The 18,807-nt window shown below is 34.3% G+C and overlaps 1 protein-coding gene across 1 annotated transcript in view; it reads left to right on the top strand.

Moving 5' to 3' along the window:
* The window catches only part of LOC128243049 (TBC1 domain family member 20-like), a 60,078-nt gene that overhangs the window by 16,665 nt on the left and 24,606 nt on the right, over window positions 1–18,807 (top strand). Inside the window, exon 3 of the mRNA XM_052960540.1 lies at window positions 1,669–1,749. Within this exon, the coding sequence (XP_052816500.1) occupies window positions 1,669–1,749 (81 nt within the window). The remainder of the gene's footprint in view (window positions 1–1,668; window positions 1,750–18,807) is intronic.

Consider the following 18,807-nt stretch of genomic DNA (forward strand, 5'->3'; position numbering starts at 1 on the left):
AGAGGCAATTGAAGCTTATGTCATGAACCCGAATTGGAAATAGATGTGTAATCACCTTTCAAATCGTATTGACATCTATTCAGTGCAAAATTAAAATATTTTTCTGTGACAAATCTTATTTACTTTTCCTCCTTTAATATGCTCTTTATAATAAACAACCATTCAAACAAATTCAGTACCAAAATGTGCAATCTTTTGTTGATCATTATGAATAAAAATCTAAATATCAATAAATTAACCATAAACGTTCATGTTTCGGTGTTTTCCATCTTTTGTACAAACGTCAATCCATTTTATGTACTTTAATAAATCACACCGCCGAAAAAATATACCATCGCCCGACACTCATTAATAAAACTAACGCCTGGGTGGTTTAACTTTCGTGCCAAAATATCAAATGACTACAAAAAAGGGAGGAGCTAGTGGGTCAAATAAGTGCGGACACCAAATAAGTTAGAGTTCATTTAGGCGATCTACAGAAAATGGTGTGAGCTTTCTCGGCCTGCAGCCTGGCTGAGCTCGCTCCATTTGCTGTAGATTGCCAAAATTAACTCTAATGTATGCATAGAAAATAACTGATATTGTATTTTACAAACCGTTTACATCAATTTAAACATAGTTGTTTTTGAATGCAGTGATGAGGGCAGGCAATGTACAAAATAAACATCACATAATTATTTTGACAAATGTTAATAGGTTTTGGTAAAATGTTAAAAGTTTGTTTTTTAACCACAAGACTTGTTTTTGAGCTGAATGTAACATTAACTATCAGTATTTTTCTAAAACCGTCAATGGCAGATTCGGCCAAAGTGACATTGAATTTTATTATTATTACATTATGTCTTTTAAGTTCTTAAAGATTGAGTGTGGTACTTATAGGAGGTCAATAGGCAATCTGAAAGGCTGTAAATGTAGGTTATAGTCTGACTTTGTTTGCACATTAATTCAAGAACAGTTTGACCTATAAACATGAAACTTCAGTTGTAGATGGCAATTGGTTCTATTGGTTTTGAGATCAGCAGGTCAAAGGTCATGGTCATAGTCAACTGTCTTATGAAGTTTGTCTTCACAACGACCCAAGAACCGTTTTCCCAAGGACCTCTTAACTTAAGTGGTAGGTTGTCTGGGATAGTCTGATGACTCCTATTATTTATGTGTTCATTAAGTCAAAAGTCAAGTTCATTTACAACAGTGTTATGAACACTGTCATCAAAATGATTCGAGAATAGAGAGACATAGGACAATGAAACTTTCAGTAGAAGGTTGCCCTTTATAAGTATGACCCCTATTTGGGGCAGGTTGTCATTTGATCAAAGGTCAAGGTCAGTCAACAGTTACATGAAAACTGCAGTTCACTTTGATAAGTTTGAAATGTTTGTCTTTACTTTCATTAAAACTAGTAATTGCTGTATGTTTTATGAAGCTTAGATCTTACCATTTTAAATAGTGCCTGTTGCCTAACTCCATTTTGAAAGTTTGACAGATTAAATTCTGTTAATGGGGACATGTCCTTTGTAAATTATCTATATGTGATTTAAAAATACCCAGCGTTTGCTTAACAATTTGTGAAAAACGGTATTTTTTTAAAATAATAGAAGAGAACCATTGGCAGTCCTTTCTACTGGGTAAACAATTTATGATTATTAATTTTTTCCTGCACATTTTCAGGTGAGGAAGTGCTTCACTCACATCGTGACTATAACCAGGTGGTCCTCGATGTTAACAGGTCGCTGAAACGCTTTCCTCCAGGTATCTTTTCTTAAGAAGTGTGTCTTGGCTATAGGTTTGAGTCCCACCTGTGTTAGTTCTCATTAAATGTTCTCGTATGTTAGTGGAAAAAAGAAACTGCATCCCGAAATATACTAGTTCTGAAATGAGTTATGGCTTTCTGATGGTATTAAATTGTTTGTATGTACCCCTTATATGTCTCATGGTCCTTAATATCCAGACTTCAAATTTTGCCCCAGAGTCAATAGCGGTCCTGCCCTTGGGCTTTATGTTTACTTTAAATACAATTGGTATCATATTTATAATCATGGAATAACCATGCGTGGGGAGCAATCATATTTGTCATGGTATAGTTGTAAATTAATTAAAATTCTGGCTGCAATCCTATGTATATAGTCACTGGTTGGTATTATCCAAGTATTAAGTGTGTTCTGATTTATGGCACAAAATGTGTCATGAGATAACTACTTTAATTCAACAGGACATCAAGAGTTTGCGGTAGGGAAAGAATATCTAACAAATGCCTATTTTGATTAAATGCAGTGAATTTTTTTCAAGACATTCTTAACAGTGGCATTGTAGCGTTCACAACAATGTCCCCACATAGTGAATTGTATCCACATTAAGTTGCAGTTAGTCAAATGATTCCTGCCAATACTAAGAAAATAATTAATCATTTTTGCCTTGCTTAAAGTTGAAAATTAAGTTTACTTAACAGTTAAGTAATGCAAAGATAGACAATTACAACCATGGCATTAAATGGTTCTTCATCTTAAGTTGTCCTAGAAATGCTGTACAATTCAATTGTTCATACATTACAAGTAGAGCAAATGTTTTCAAAGTTTGTTTTATATTTAACTATAACTGACTTATACTTCGCTGTTGGAACTCAGGTAAGTAGTTCATAAGTGAGACGTCAATACCCTATATATGAATTGAGTCATGTAAACCAACAACCAAAATATAGTGGATGAAATATGCTGATTGGCCTGTTTGAAGTGATGAACTATAAATATATGATATCTCTGGATGTCTGGTAGAGATAGCAAGGTCATTCAGAATATGGTCAGCAAGAATTAAGGACTTTCTTATTAGGTTCGCTGAAGACAATTTGTGTGTAAACGTTAAGTAGGTTTACAAGATAAATATATTACACAACTACCTCATTATATAAGATGAAAGATAAAAGATCAAGATAATAATAAAAGTATAATACGGGATATAATGCAGTCCTCTTAGGATCCCCAAGCACTAAAGTGACATCCCAGTCAGTCCATAACATTGAACAGACCAGAGTCCGAGCTTCAGTTGATTCAATGTTTGTGGGTCACTATAACCCCGTTCATATGACAAATTTTACCACTGGGGGAAATTTGCTGGCAGTGACAAATGTATGCATATAAACCCAAATTCCCACTGGGGTAAATTTATTATGATAGTTTATGATGATGATGATGATGGTGATGATGTTTGCTGACGGACTGCATGCAGATACAAACTGTATGCGGCACTACACAGCAAACCATTCATACACGATTCTAAATTTGTTTTCAAAACATTCTGACAGATAAACAAACATGAACAGCTAAACTTAATTTCTCTTGATTTTCTTACCGGATAATGTTACTTAAGCGAAAAATAATGGTATCGAATACACATATTTCAATCACAAGACAATTACAATATGATTTATGTATTTTTCCAACACAAACTATTAGCTTTTTAGTATTCAGTTTTTCACTTGCTGTACTCAACTGAGTACTTTATTTAAATACTGTGTATATTGTGAATGAAAAGCAAATAAATGTTGGTTCTTTTATATTTTGTTCAAGGTATTATGTGAAAATGACTTTGTTTATAATGTTTCTCAAAGGGAGGAGCCGCTTTGTTTGTCTATTAGTCGGTCACACACTCGTCCGGAAAAATAACTTCAAAACTACTGATAGGATTGAAAAGAAACTTGGTATTTAGATAGATGGTAATAGGAGGAAATTCAGTGCACAAGAACCTGCATATTTATTGAATTATCTCCCCTTAACCATTTTTCATAATAGGCTTGACTGGGCCATACCTTGGAATATATTAAAGGTATTCAAATGCAACTTAAAGTATGGGTAGATGGCGATGAAAGGAAGTGCAGTGCACATGAACCATAATTCTGCCATACATATTTCTCTAGTTATCTCCCCTTAACCTAATAGTTTTTGGAAATAGGTTTTTGTCCAAATCATATCTTGGAAAATAGTTCAGGGATTGAAATGCAACTTAGATTGATAACTACAGCAGAAGTGCATTGCACAAGAACCAAAATCCTGTCTTGCATATTTCTTTAATTACAGGTTTTTCCCCTTTATCTGATTTTTGGACTAGGGCACTTGTGGCCTAGTTCATAGCCGTAACCGCGATGTCTGCATTTTCAAGCCGTATCTGGGGGTTCACTGACGTAATGTATTCATACGCTGAATTTTGATTGGATTGTCGATAGCGAATTTGAATAATCAAAGTATTACCAGAACTGATTACAATGAAAACATCCAATAAAAATAGTTCTCCTAACAAGACAAGCTAATTGTATGTTCTTTTAATGAAGCACAGGAAATGGGTACGTAGCGAGTGAGTTAATCGGTTTAACTACATGAATGTTCTTGCATACGCTCAGATTAAATGCAATAAGAATGTGAACATATTGGAAAAGAACGCATCGACATTTTCCGTTCAAAGCTCTTTATTGATAGACTGGTAGCCGCTTTCTCTTTTATCCGAATAGAGACCAGTATCAGCTAACCACGGTGCCCGTCGCGCAGTCGAAATGTCTTGTCTAAGTAGTGAACAACCAGGATATTTGTTTGTTTGTTTTTAAAAGTATTGTTATCCTTTGTATAGAATGTTGGTATTAATTTATTAACAGGGCTGTTCTTTTTTTCGACATAATTTGCATGTTTCCGTGACATTTTCTTTTTAAATACAAAGTTTATTTTTTAACTAATCATTGCATGGCACTCAGCACTTTTTTAAATACAGCATGATTTTTGGTATTGATTGTTTAAATACTATTAATGTAAAATAAAAACCATATGCCGCGTACCTGTATAACGTTATAATTTGTGTTTTTGAGGAAAAGTAAATTCGGGTACCAGTCTACTGTATTGACTCATTCACTCTGATCAGAGCGGCCGAATGATTCACACATGTACATGTTATCACTACTTCCGAATGCTGATGGTGTGAATTTTATACGTGTTATTTTGAAGAAATTTATCAATAAAGTCGCCATTGAATGATTACCACCATCAAACGGATTTATTGTCATCTTACCGTGGATAGCATGTTTAATTTGACACGTAGAATTTCAAGCAATACAAGTTCGTTTGATAAAATCTTGTGATTTCAATTTTGCAAAATGGAGATAAATAAATATCAAATATGCGCTTACTTATTTATGGAGTTTGATTCTAAATGAAGCCAAATGTATTAATATGTGCACAGCATCTGGCTTATGAATATGAGTGTTTACCTATGTGCATAGAAAAGTCTTGGAGCCATTCTCAGTGTAAGTACATTTTGTTCAATGACATTGTGTGATAAACCATCACCATTTGCCTGCTCACTTTTGATTTCTAATCTTATTATGCACCAGTCAATTGTTACTACCCCCGGGGTATACTAGGGAAAGGGGCAGTGTTTTCACCTTTCAGGTGTCCTCGCAGTGCCTGATGATTGCGGTGGTTGTATCTTCCCGCAAAATATAGCGGGGAATTACCCTTACCCAAGAACCTTGGGTTGCGAGGTTATTTGGCAGGGATTTTACCACCAGTTCGTTCCCGCAGGGTAGAGCAGGGATTTTATAGGGGATTGGTGGACTGAAAGTCAAAGTATTCCCCAGACCTGGGGGGGGGGGGGGGGGGAGCGGGCGTGGTTACATTTGACTGGTGCATCATGAAGTTCTTTTTCTGAAGACGCTTTGATCTCACTTTTTGTTTCCTAGCCAAGAATGAAAATAAGTAATCACCCAATGTTGTGGCATAGTGAAGTAATGAAGATTTAACCTCACAACAGCCTTTCTCAAATGCTGTCCAGGCTTTTTTTATGCTTAAGAATAACTTACCTGGCGATGTCAGACCAGAAATCGTCTTGGCATGAGATTGGATTACTATGGATCAGTATGCACCCGTCAATTGTAACCAGGGCCCCCACATCCGGGGGTATACCGGGGAAATGGGCTGTGTTTTTACCTTTCAGGTGGCCCCGCAGTACCGGGTCTTCGTGGAAAATACAGTGCAGATGTGGCTTAACCTAATGTCCCTTGGGTGCTGGGGGGGATTTGGTGGGAACTTTGCCATCAGATCATCCCTGCAGGGCGGGGATTTTAGCTTGGGTTGGCTGGACCGAAAGTAAAAGTCCCTGCTATTCCCTGGACCGGGAAGGGGGTGTGTGCATGGTTACAACTGACGGATGCATAAGCTTGAGTATACATTCAGATACAGTGTTTTGGTGCGCAGTTGACAAATTAACTAATTACTTATTAGAAGTTAAGAATATATATTTATTTATATAAGTTATACTTTGCAATCTAAATCATAAATTTGAAAACGGTAACCTGTATCAATAAATGCAATTATACATAAATAACTGTGCAAATCTTTATGAATCATCCCGTACCTTGCAGGGTCTATGTTATTTTTTAAAAATTATACTAAGGGAGCTTTCAAGATTAGCTTTCCAATCGCATACACAATGCAGTTTGAAACCTTGATAATTCAAACAAATCTTGGTTGCAGACCATTACTACTACATATTTGATAAGTCACAGACATTATAAGGTACATTTTAAATGGGCTGTACTCAGTTAATAATGAAAAAGAAAAAACTTTCTTTTTTATAGAAACCTGACATTAACTTGGTATCTATGTGTACAATTAATGCATTGAAACTTACTAACTGATGATGCACATAGTTTACAAATGATTTATTAATAGCAGTTATTTCGTGTTTTTCCATTAAAAAAAGATTACTAGGTACACTGTATGAGTATAATTCATTCCTTATGTGTAATCTGCTGTTGATGTTATTACGTGATTTAAGCGAGTTAGGTATATATCTGGAAATTCCACCCAGTAAGAGTAAGTCTGAATAGCATAGTGGATTCGACACTGCACTGCAATTTTTTTACATTTTGGTATTTTATTTACAATAAGGATATCAAAGAGTAAAATAGTTTATTAAAAAATTGTCCTCAGATTCGTTAAAGAAAAAAAAACTTTTTTGGTGCCAATCTGGTGTACAGTCCCTTTAATAAACAACAAGTGAAGCCAATGCTGTATTAAATTTGAGACAAGCAAAAAGAAGACAGTACAACGTTCAAAAAGTGTGACCAATTGGAGAATACCCGGTACCTTACGTAATTTATAGATTTTCATGCGATTCAGACAATTTTAATGCTAGAAATCACAAAAAAAACCATTCCCTTGAATTATTCCCATCATAGTTTTAACTCATAATCAAATTTCAATGCACAGCATTTGAAATAATTTTAAACAGATGAAAAACTGTTATTTTTAAAAAGCACAATACATTGTTTATCTTTTATGTGACATAACATTAATATAAAAAAATATTCAGATCATAATTTAGAGACTTGTCTTGCACTTAAATGTGAACAAGTATGCTTGGGATTGAACACGAAGAAAAACAAATTTCAAAGAATGAAATTAAATGAAGCACAAAATATACAAAAATTGAAACTTTTTAGACTTTCAAAACTTTAACATTTATACTAAATACGGTTACATAAAATGATGAATACATTTGTAGGATTTGATATCCCACTAAATGTAACCGTCGGCTTCGTTCATTCTAAACCTTTTCTCAGTGATAAGGAATAAATTTTATTCACTGCAGTTGTTTTCTAACTTTATGAAAATAAGAACAAAGGAAACAATGCATTTACTACTGTTTATCAGTGCAGATTGTGGGAGGTCATGGTTGATTTTACTGAACCACCAATAAGCCCTGCCAAAATTTGATTCTAATTGGTCAGTCGGGTGTTTTAGGTAGGCATAATTAGTATGAATCTTAATTTTAACCATCATTTATGAATGTTTACAAAATCGTTGAATATTGAAATAACAAGCGAAATGTTAGTTTGAATGATGAAAGCCATGAAATATGTGAAGTATTCAAAAAGAGACCATTTTCCAGCTTGTGTAAGTATCGAGAAAATTATTAAGTAAAATTATTTATTGTTTATCTGGAAAATGTTGAACTCTCATGTTTAGGCTTATAGTGATCATACTTGATTGCTATGTTATTGCAATATGTTTTATTCATTGCAATATTAATGTAAAACATTTTTATGTTGACTTAAGTTTGTAGATTAAAAACTAATGGTATAGGTGATATGAGAATGATCTCTTAAGTCTTTAAAATCCCTTTTGGTATTGTGAGTTCTTTGCTCCAGTCTTGATCAGTTTAGCTTTTGAAGATTTTCAAAGTAACTGCAAAACAAGTCCAGCTGTCTAGAAAGACTATGTCAAACCATTACCAGATAAAATTTCTTGTGTTTTCAAATTATCAACTTGGCAATGGTTTTATCATAACATAGGATATTGATGCTAGTTGTTTTAAAGAAAATTCTAGTGGTTTTGTATGTGGAATGATATATCATAAGTGGCACTAAATTGAACATAATTTATAGTTCTCATTGATAAAACACATAGCCCCAAGTACATGTTGATCTTAGATTTAAGGCTTGGATGGAGTCAGGTCAAGAAAATTGCATGTAACATTGTTAATACATTGTACTTTCCAACGCAAGAACTGTTTGTTTATTCAAGTTAATAAAGCAATCCCCACACCAAGGAAATGCAGTATTGACCAGCTCAAGTATCCAGCTCAATTGACATCATGAGTTGGACATTAAATTGCTGCAATTAAAGGCACATCTAGATATCAGAATTATTCAAACTCTGATTTAGCAACCTTATTATAGTTTAATATATGAACTACTTTTGCGAAATGAAAGTTTTTTAGATTTACAAGGGCGGGTAAAAAAAGTATTTGTAGTAAAGTAAATGTACTGCAACACCTGATACATGTTGCCTATGAACCCTTCAAATTCTACGCACTCCAAATGGTACAGTTCTATTCAATTCGGAGTGCCTGAAATGAAAGCTTCTTGATTCTACATTCAACATCTTTCTGTATGACCAGGAGAATCATGAACCTACAACCATTTGCAACTATTGAGATAGGGAGCTATCAGGACAGAGACAGAGGACAATACAAGAATGGCCAACTGTTGCATTAATTGATGTCTTTTACAAATATTATCCAAAGTATGGCCCTGTGGTTTAAAGCTCCCCTGAAAGAGGTGACAGGTTTTCTATATAGGATATAATTACATCATTGAAAATCTTCTCTACAACTGCAGATAACAGACCTTTGATATAAAATGATTTAATCAAATTAAAGAAGTATGTGTACTTTGGTTAACATACGCCAACCACGTAAATTAATTTGTTTAGGTCTGATTTAACAACATTGAGATTTTCAAAAGAACAATGACTTTATCTGATTAAACACTTTAGCCCCCCCCCCCCCCCCTCCCTCTACCCACACTTTTAAAATTTTCCTTTGCAGCTTGCAAGCAGATTTAGTCTAAAGTTCAAGCTCGCCCATTAAACAGTGACCCCTTGTGATGTGAGCCGATTTGTTTAATGCTTAAAACATGGTTATCAACATTCCCCTAAATGAAGCCCTAGTCCATCAGTGCTTTCAGCACTTTGATTTAAAGAGGTGATTATCTTGGCCATATCTTGGAAAATACTAAAGGGATTGAAATAAAACTTGAATTGTAGATAGATGACAATGGGAGGAATTGCAGTACCCAAGAACCATAATCCTGCCCTGCATTTGTTGTTAGTAATCTCCCTTTAAACTCTCCTTAACCTGATAGTTTTCAAAAATGGGAGTTTGTCCCAGCCATATCTATATGCAAGCACTAAAGGGACTGAAATGAAACTTGGTATAGAGATAGATGGCAATAACAGGAAGTGCAGTATACAATAATCATAATCCTGCCCTGCATATTTTTTCAGTTATCACCGATTAAACTCCCTTTAACCTAATATTTGCCGAAAATAGGAGTACTGGTTGCATTTGTAGATGCAAACAGTTTGGACAGTTTTTAGCTCGACTATTCGAAGAATATGGAGAGCTATAGTACTCACCCAAGCGTCGGCCTCAGCGTCACACCTTGGTTAAGGTTTTGCATGCAAGCACACATAGGTTAATATCTCAGCAACTACTTGAGGTATTGCATTGAGACTTGATACAATGGTACTCAACCATCCAACCTACTTAATTAACCAAGTTAGATAACTTTTGTTTGCATTTAATGCAAATAATTGCCCTTTATTATGAGACTTAGAAATTCTAGTTAAGGTTTTGCATGCAAGCACACATAGGTTAATATCTTAGCAACTACTTCAGGTATTGCATTGAGACTTGATACAATGGTACTCAACCATCCAACCTACTTAATTAACCAAGTTAGATAACTCTTGTTTGCATTTGATGCAAATAATTGCCCTTTATTATGAGACTTAGAAATTCTGGTTAAGGTTTTGTGTGCAAGCACACATAGGTTAATATCTCAGCAACTACTTGAGGTATTGCATTGAGACTTGATACAGTGGTACTCAACCATCCAACCTACTTAATTTACCCAGTTAGATAATTCTAGTTTGCATTAAATTCAAAAAATGGCCCCTTTTTTATTTGACATAGAAATTCTGGTTAAGGTTTTGTATGTAACCACTTTTAAGTCAATACCTCAGCGAATACATCATGTATGGCATTGAAACTTTACACACAGGCTCCCAACCCTTTAACTTTCTTCATTGATCAAGCAAGATTACTCTATCTTTCATATTATATAATTGTTGCCCCTTTATTATGAGACTTAGAAATTCTGGTTAAGGTCTTGCATGTTAGCACACATAGGATTATATCTCAGCAACTACTTGATGTATTGCATTGAGACTTTATACAATGGTATTCAACCACCCAACGTAATTGAATAACCAAGTTAGATAACTGTATTTTGCAAATAATGGCCCTTTATTATTAGATTTGAAAATTCTGGTTAAAATTTTCCATGTAACCACATTTATGTTAATATCTCAGCACTTCATGTATTACATTGAAATCTAATCTAACAGTGATCCATGCATGTTTCGCCAAAAGTTCCTTACACTGGAAAGCGGCGGAATAGTCCAGCGCGCTGTCTCTGTGACAGCTATTGTTTATCAATATCTTTGCAAGTTTTGGTTGCAGTAACTTCAAATTTGGCATGAAACATGTTTGGTTCAAACCTCGGCATCTGCCAAAGTACATATTCACAAATTATTTTGATTCATGGTCGAAAAACCTGCATTTTATACACAGTAAATCACCCTTCGGTGGCATGGAGTACACCATTAAAATTATTTTTTATCTAAAGATAAATTGATATTCCGTAACTGTTGTGCTGTGAATAGGAATCAACTCAATCAAAAGCCATTCGGAACTCCTCGGCCATTTTTATCAAAAACAACCTCGGATGTACGCCGGTACATCAGTTGAAGTAGTTCGTATTTTTTTTAATTAAATCATTTTAGAAATGTAGTGTTTTAGAATTGTATTTATTGATCTAAGGCCAGAGTTTTTTTATCTTTAGATTTACGGGAGATTTTTCAAAAAGTTGGGTAAGGAGGAGGAAATAAAAATAAAAATAAAATTCATAAAATGTCCCAAAGGAGAAATAAATAAAAATAAAACGGATTTTTCTCCGATTTTTTATATTTTTTTAAATCTTCTTATATCATGAAGACAAAACACACCTTGCTTGTGTCAGCTATTTCATAGGCTGAAAAAAGGGTGATAGATCACCATAAAGTTTCAAAAGCATAATTAAAAGATCCTTTTAATGACTGAAAATATTGACCTCAACACTGTGAGTTCAAGTGCTCATTGAAATTAATTGTATATATTTGTTCGAATGCATCTATGCATATGAGGTGCATATATTATCAACCCATGGATTTTATGAAACATGTCAGTGTAATAAAGAAGTTTAAATGGCCGATTCTAACCTTTTTCCCACAATATAAGCATATCCTTTCCATTGTGAAGTAATCAAACATTGAACACAGTTTCAGACACGGTATAATAAGGAGGTCAAATGTGTTTTTCTGTCTTTAACGAAATAGCACCGTGACAATTTACCATGATGTGGTTTTTATATAGAAAATATAACCAAAAAAAGTAGAAGCCCTGATGGAAATTCCTCTTCACTTCAAAGTTTGACAGGGCTTACGGATACACAGACATTCAAAATCTACATTTATGTACTTCACCAAAGAAAATTTGGGAGCATTAAGATAAATTTTACAAGTGTTATATGTTTCAAAAAACCAGGTCTAAGAACTGATTTTAGAGTTAGACCTGAAAAATATCCTTCTAATTCCAGCTATGCCCGTTGGCAATAAGCAACGGATAAGTTTGACTTCTTGCACTGACTGCCAGATATCTTATGTTCAGATTTTTTCTGTTTTATCGGAAACACACACTATGTTATTATTACATCATTTTCAGTATTCTTTAACGATTTAAATTCTAAATTATTATTAACAACTACGAATATCACGATACCATGTGTTTTTCTCTTCAAATATGTGATCGTGAAGCAGTGTGTTCAATGCTCCCCAGAGTCAAATTCAGAAAAAAAATATCCATTTTGACTATGATGAACACGATATCATTTTGCAGTTTGTGTTTGTCAGAAGCTATACATTTTTGCGCTGTTATCCAATTCATCCTTGTTAATATACGACGTGCGCCAACGACTTTTAATAGACAATACAACCCACGAATTACTGTCTCCTTATTTTGACCGGAAGTTTCGCAATCATTCCACGAAACGCGAACAACATACTGAATCTACAAAAAAATCACAATAAACACGCTCTAAGTTCACCACGGTTTGATTTAAATAATGAAACATAAACATCGGAACGTTTTTGTAGTAAAACATTTCTATATAGCTGCAGAAATTGTGAGAAATAAGGGGTATGACAAAAAGTACTTTCACTTTTGACAGGACGTTGTTATGGTATCGGGTACCTGTTCTGTTTCCCCGCGTATTTCCGACTGGTTTACGTGGTTTGTGCGGTAAAAGACCGATAATGAATGACAATTGGTACACCAGTTGGTTCTGAGATATGGGTTATAGAACACTAATTTTATTTTTTTCTTAACATTGGAGCAACGTTCGTCGGAAAAAATAAAAATTAAACTACGAAAATGAATTTTATTTTTATTTGGGTTTTACAATATTTAGGTACGGCGCTCTCGTAAATCTAAAGATATTAAAACTCTGGCCTAAGTTTAAACTGATTGCCAGTGAAGTATATTATTGCAAACATAATTAAGATTTCCAAGAGTAAAGTCATAAAGTTTAACTGCTAAATTAAATCACTACGCGATCTACTTGCAGCAGACTTAAACATACCTCTTTTTTAGTATGTAAACCGATCCAAATACATCCGAGGTTGTTTTTTAAAAATATGGCCGAGGAGCTCCGAATGAATCAAAAGCAGCTTAGAAATTGAAAGAGTTGCATCCCTTACTTCTAAAATCTAATAATATTCCTTACCCATGGCAAAGATAACGATTAAAAATATAATGAGCATTATTTATAAATAACCAAAACATGTCAGAAAGCAGATAACACAAATATATGATGTTTGCATAATAAGGAAGAAAAATAACAATGTGATAGCAGAGTTGGCAATGCATATGCATCTTCATGTATGACATTTACAGTTATTTATTTGTAACAAAAGATGAGTTTCAAAAATGTGCATGCTGTCTGTGATACATTTTCGCGCGTGGTAAATATTTACATTAAAGCTGCTTGGGACATAAACAGGGATTTTTAGCGATAATACACACCTAAATTTGACAAAACTTAGTAGTTGTTGCTAATGCAAGCGTCTGTATCGATATAGATCCTCGACTTATCAATCAAGGTAAACAAACTAAGTCAGTTTCAACTGTTTTTCTATTTGAAGGATACATTGACCTTGGCCTAAGGGCCACACAACGCAATCCCATGAAACTCTTCAGATATACCAAGTTTGGTCGCAATATGTCAACCCTAACTCAAATGACTCAGTACTAACCGTTATACTATTTGTAGTAACAGTGACCTTGATCTTGACTCAAGGGACCCCAAACACAAATTGTCGGCTTCTAGAAGCCCTGTTTATAGTCATATGACCTTTGACTTCTAAGTGTGACCTTGACCTTGAACCTAGCTAGTTGTATTATGTGCTGTGCACATCTTCTCAATGTGGTGAACATTTGTGGCAAGTTATTTAAACAATCCTGAAAGCGGTTTAAAGATAAGTAGCGGACATGAAATGAAGTCATACGATCTTTTACCTCTAAGTGAAACCTTGACCTGTTTGTTAATGAGTTCTACACATTATTTCAATATGGTGAATAATTGTGGGTAAGCGGTTCAAGAGATAACCCGATTTTCACTTACAGAAAGTGTTTAAAAAATTGATCTGAAATTTGTTCATTTTTAGCTCACCTTAGCCGTAGGCTGGGGGTGAGTTATTAGGATCGATGATTGTCCATTATTAGAAGGTTCCAACTTCAAACTTCATGAGCTTTTTCACAGTAAATTGTGAGTTTTCTTGACGAGTTATATAAAATCCAACCAAAATATTGTAAGAGTTATTGCCCTTTGTATCTTTTTAAACAAATATATCTTTGTCATGTGTTTCAAAACTGGACAAATAATTGTTCCACCTATGGTGTATGGAAGGGCAGACAGGCACCATCCAGTATGTAGTCCGATCAATTACTTTTTAACCCTTTGTCCAATCATGACCAAATTTGGTCTGAATGTGTATGAACTTGTTTGATAATTAGCAAAATTGCTGTAGTTACCCGAGAGTAATTACCTAAAATTGCTCTTGTCCTTTCAATAACTTTTTAAGCATTTGTCTAATCATCGCAAATTTGGTGAGAATGTGAATGGGCATAATACATCAGAGAAGCCAAATCCCTGTTATTGCCCTTTAATTATCAAAAAGTCTATAGCACAAAATTTTACTGAGGTGAGCGATACAGGGCCATCTTGGGCCTCTTGTTTTTAGCTCTACTGGCCAAAGGCCAGAAGAGCTTATGCGATGGTAATGTGTACGTAGTTTGTGCATCCGTGCGTTCATGTGTCTGTAAATAATTGCTTGTGAACATGATACAATCTTCAGTTTTGATTGTATCTCGATGAAACTTGTACAGTATCTAGATATCCATTAGACCTCGGTTCCTTTCGAAAACCAGCCAGATCCGCCCATGAATGCCTAGATTATGGGCCATGAAAGTTTTACAGAAATGCTTTCTATTTTTAGCCAGGTCTGCATGAGCGAATTCTATTTTTAGCCAAGTTTATATGTACATGTAAATTCAAGTCTAGAGTTAAGGGAGACAATTTGCAAGTCTAGGATTTTGAGAGACAATTTGCTTTTCGCTTCTGCAGTTGATTTTGTGAATTACTTTGCCTTGTTCTTGTTGAAAGCCCAAAGGCCATTTTTTAGCTTTAAGTTCTGTAGTTTGTGCATTCATCTTAACAAAATTGGTTGTGAATGTTTAAGTTATGCACCTGGTGTCATTATTGGCTACACACCCAGGGTTCACAGGTTTGGTAAACATAAATCTGGAAAGGTTTGAAAATCTTTTTGTGTGTTCGTGCATCCATCTCAGCACAATTGATTGTGAATGTTTGTTCAAATTGATCAATGTTGTCCTAGGATGCCCTTGACTTTGACCTTTTGACCAACTTTTTTTAACTTTTAAAACTACAGAAAGTTTTACTATGAGTACAGTTTTGAAAGCATTTTTTTTTGTCAGATGACTTTTACTTGGCACATATTAAAATAGTTCATGCAACTAATCTGCTTACAATACTTTCTGGGCTCAGATGTTGAACGTGTTACATTTTCAGGTAACCCAAACACAAAACATAAACTATTTGTCTGTTGCCTTTTACACATACGGTACATACATGCTGTGGATTGATGACCACAAAGGCCATGCCAGTAGAGCATAGGCCCTTTTGGGCTTCTTGTTTATTTTTGGTCCAAAACTGCTAAGTCAGGAAAAATTTGAATACAGAACCCTGGCTTGTCATTCACAACCCCAAAAATGTGACATGATTACCATCAGACTAACGTGACCAGCTGCTTTGTTTCACTACGATAAACACTTCTTCTAATTGGCAACCTTGTAATCAGTCCAAACACGTGGTAGTTCTAAGGAGAAACATTTTCCTGACTATATAATGCAAATATTTTGGATATTGTTTGCCTTTTTAGGTCACCTGAGCACAAAGTGCTCAAGGTGAGCTATTGTGACCGTCTATGTCCGGCGTCTGTTGTCCATCGTCCCTCGTTCAGCGTCAACAATTGGTTATAATCATCTTCTCCTAAACCACTTGGACAATTTTGATGAAACTTCATAAGAATGATCATTGGTTGGTGCTTTTTCAAAATTGTTCAAAGAAATGAATTCCATGTAAAACTCTGGTTGCCATGGAAACCTAAAGGAAAACATCAACAATTGGTTATAATTATCCTCTTCTCCTAAACCCCTTGAACAATTTTAATGAAACTTCATAGGAATGATCCTTGGTTGGTGCTTTTTCAAAATTGTTCAAAGAAATGAATTCCATGCAGAACTCTGGTTGCCATGGCAACCTAAAGGAGAACGTCAACAATTGGTTATAATCATCCTCTTCTCCTAAACCCCTTGAACAATTTTAATGAAACTTCATAGGAATGATCCTTGGTTGGTGCTTTTTCAAAATTGTTCAAAGAAATGAATTCCATGTAGATCTCTGGTTGCCATGGCAATCTTAAGGAAAACGTCAACAATTGGTTATAATGATCATCTTCTCCTAAACCCCTTGGACAATTTTGATGAAACTTCATAGGAGTGATCCTTTATTGGTGCTATTTCAAAATTGTTCAAAGAAATGAATTCCATGCAGAACTCTTGTTGCCATGGCAACCTAAAGGAAAACTTACAAAACTTTTTTTGGCAAATACTATGCAGCCTAGTGCTTAAATATTTGGTGTGTAACATTGTCTATTGGTTATCTACCATGTTTATTCAAATTATACCCCTTGAGAAAAATTGGCCTCACCCCGTGGGTTACAAGTTCATTATAAATATATATATAAAATCTGATAGTTATGTAAAGTTGACTCTTGAAGCAAGGGCAGCAAGTCTTGCTATATGGTCTCCCTTTTTGTTGGAGATACCACTACTTTCTATTTTTAGTAACAAGGGAATAGATTTTAAAAGTTTTGGGCAAATACTAATAGGTTAAATATTTGGTGAGTAACATTGTTTATTGGTTATCTTCCATGTTTATTCAGATTATGCCACTGGAGAAAAATTGGCCTCACCCAGTGGGTTACAGGTTCATTATAAATACATTTTGTTAAAATTTGATAGTTATGTAAAGTTTACTCTTAAAAGAAGGGCAGCAAGTCTTTTTATAGGGTCTCCCTTTTTGTTGGAGATTCCACCACTTTCTATTTTTAGTAACAAGGGAATAGATTTTAAATTTTATTAAGTCTTCAACATAGTCACTTCTACGGTAATTATTGTTCTTTTTTTATGTTCATAGATTAAAATAATTATTATACACTTTATTAAGAAATTTCATTTTTACTTAATGATAAATTTAATAATCAGACTTTTCCATTGAACTTCATGTAGAATATTGTAAATTTCATGTAGATTATTCTAAGCTACAATTTTATCTTCTGTGTGGATAGTTAATAAGCCGTATATAAAAAAATGATTTGAAGTATATACAGGATGGTGATTTTGTCCTAGATGGAAGAAGCAATTATGGAATATGAAGTGCTTTTTGATTTTTAGAGCTTAAGGCAATTTATTGATTTTATTGGATGGTGGACTGTTTGTTGTCGGTGTATATACAGTACACTCCACGCGGAACTACCACTTTCCTCGGTCACTCCGAGGCTTTTTTAATTTATTGCTGACATCCGCCGAGTACGTAACCTTTTTCCTCGCTAAAATCCGGCAAGTTTCGCCGAGTTGCTCGTTTTCTGCCGAGGGTTTTATTGCCAGTATCGCCAGTGATTGTGTTGTTTTATTGCCCTCAAAGCGGAACTCCGAGGTGTATGCTTTGCTACTACATTGCTACTATTGAAAATAAATAATACCATTTGCAGTTATTTCGTTAAAAAAATCAATTTTACTCGTAAAGAAAAAAAAATACTTAATCAATAAAACAATACATCTTTATCCCTTTTGGTTATTAATTTACCTTTCAACTAATATTCGTTAATTACCTGTTGATATCCGCACACATTTAAGATATTTAACACCACGTGCTGTTTGTTTACCATAATTACGTCATACAGCTTTTGTGTTGTTGAGAACTAAATTGGATTGGAGTAATATACAGGTGTTGAGTACCATGTAAGTGTGAATCTTTTTCCTGTCACTATTTCTTTTGTGATACATATTTTTTTTCTGCATTCCAGATAATATCTAAATTGCATTGTTAATTATGACGTTAAAAAAGTATGAAGGTAACTCATTTTCTGTGGTTTAAAAAATCACCGATTTAATCTACATGTATGATATATTGGCATAATCTATTTCCTACTCTAAAAGAATATAATTCAGCTTTCAATTGAACTATTTTATGAAAGTTACGGTGCTGGTATGAATATTGTGCTTAAAAATATTGAAACTTCTTAGTTAATAATTAGAAATTATACGTATGAAACGCAATTTAGTATTTTTGACAATGTGGAAGTCACATGATATGCAAATTTTGTAGTGACGTATTGTACGCTAAATTTAGACTACTTTTGGCTATCTGGCATGTTTGTTAGGCCACTCTTTTTTTATTTTTTGGTTTACAAGATTTTTGAAAAAATGTCCACTGGGTGGTCGAAAAAAAAAAAAAAAAAAAAAGGA

The sequence above is a fragment of the Mya arenaria genome, chromosome 8, assembly GCF_026914265.1.
Source record: "Mya arenaria isolate MELC-2E11 chromosome 8, ASM2691426v1".
In the NCBI taxonomy this organism is placed as follows: Eukaryota; Metazoa; Mollusca; class Bivalvia; order Myida; family Myidae; genus Mya; species Mya arenaria.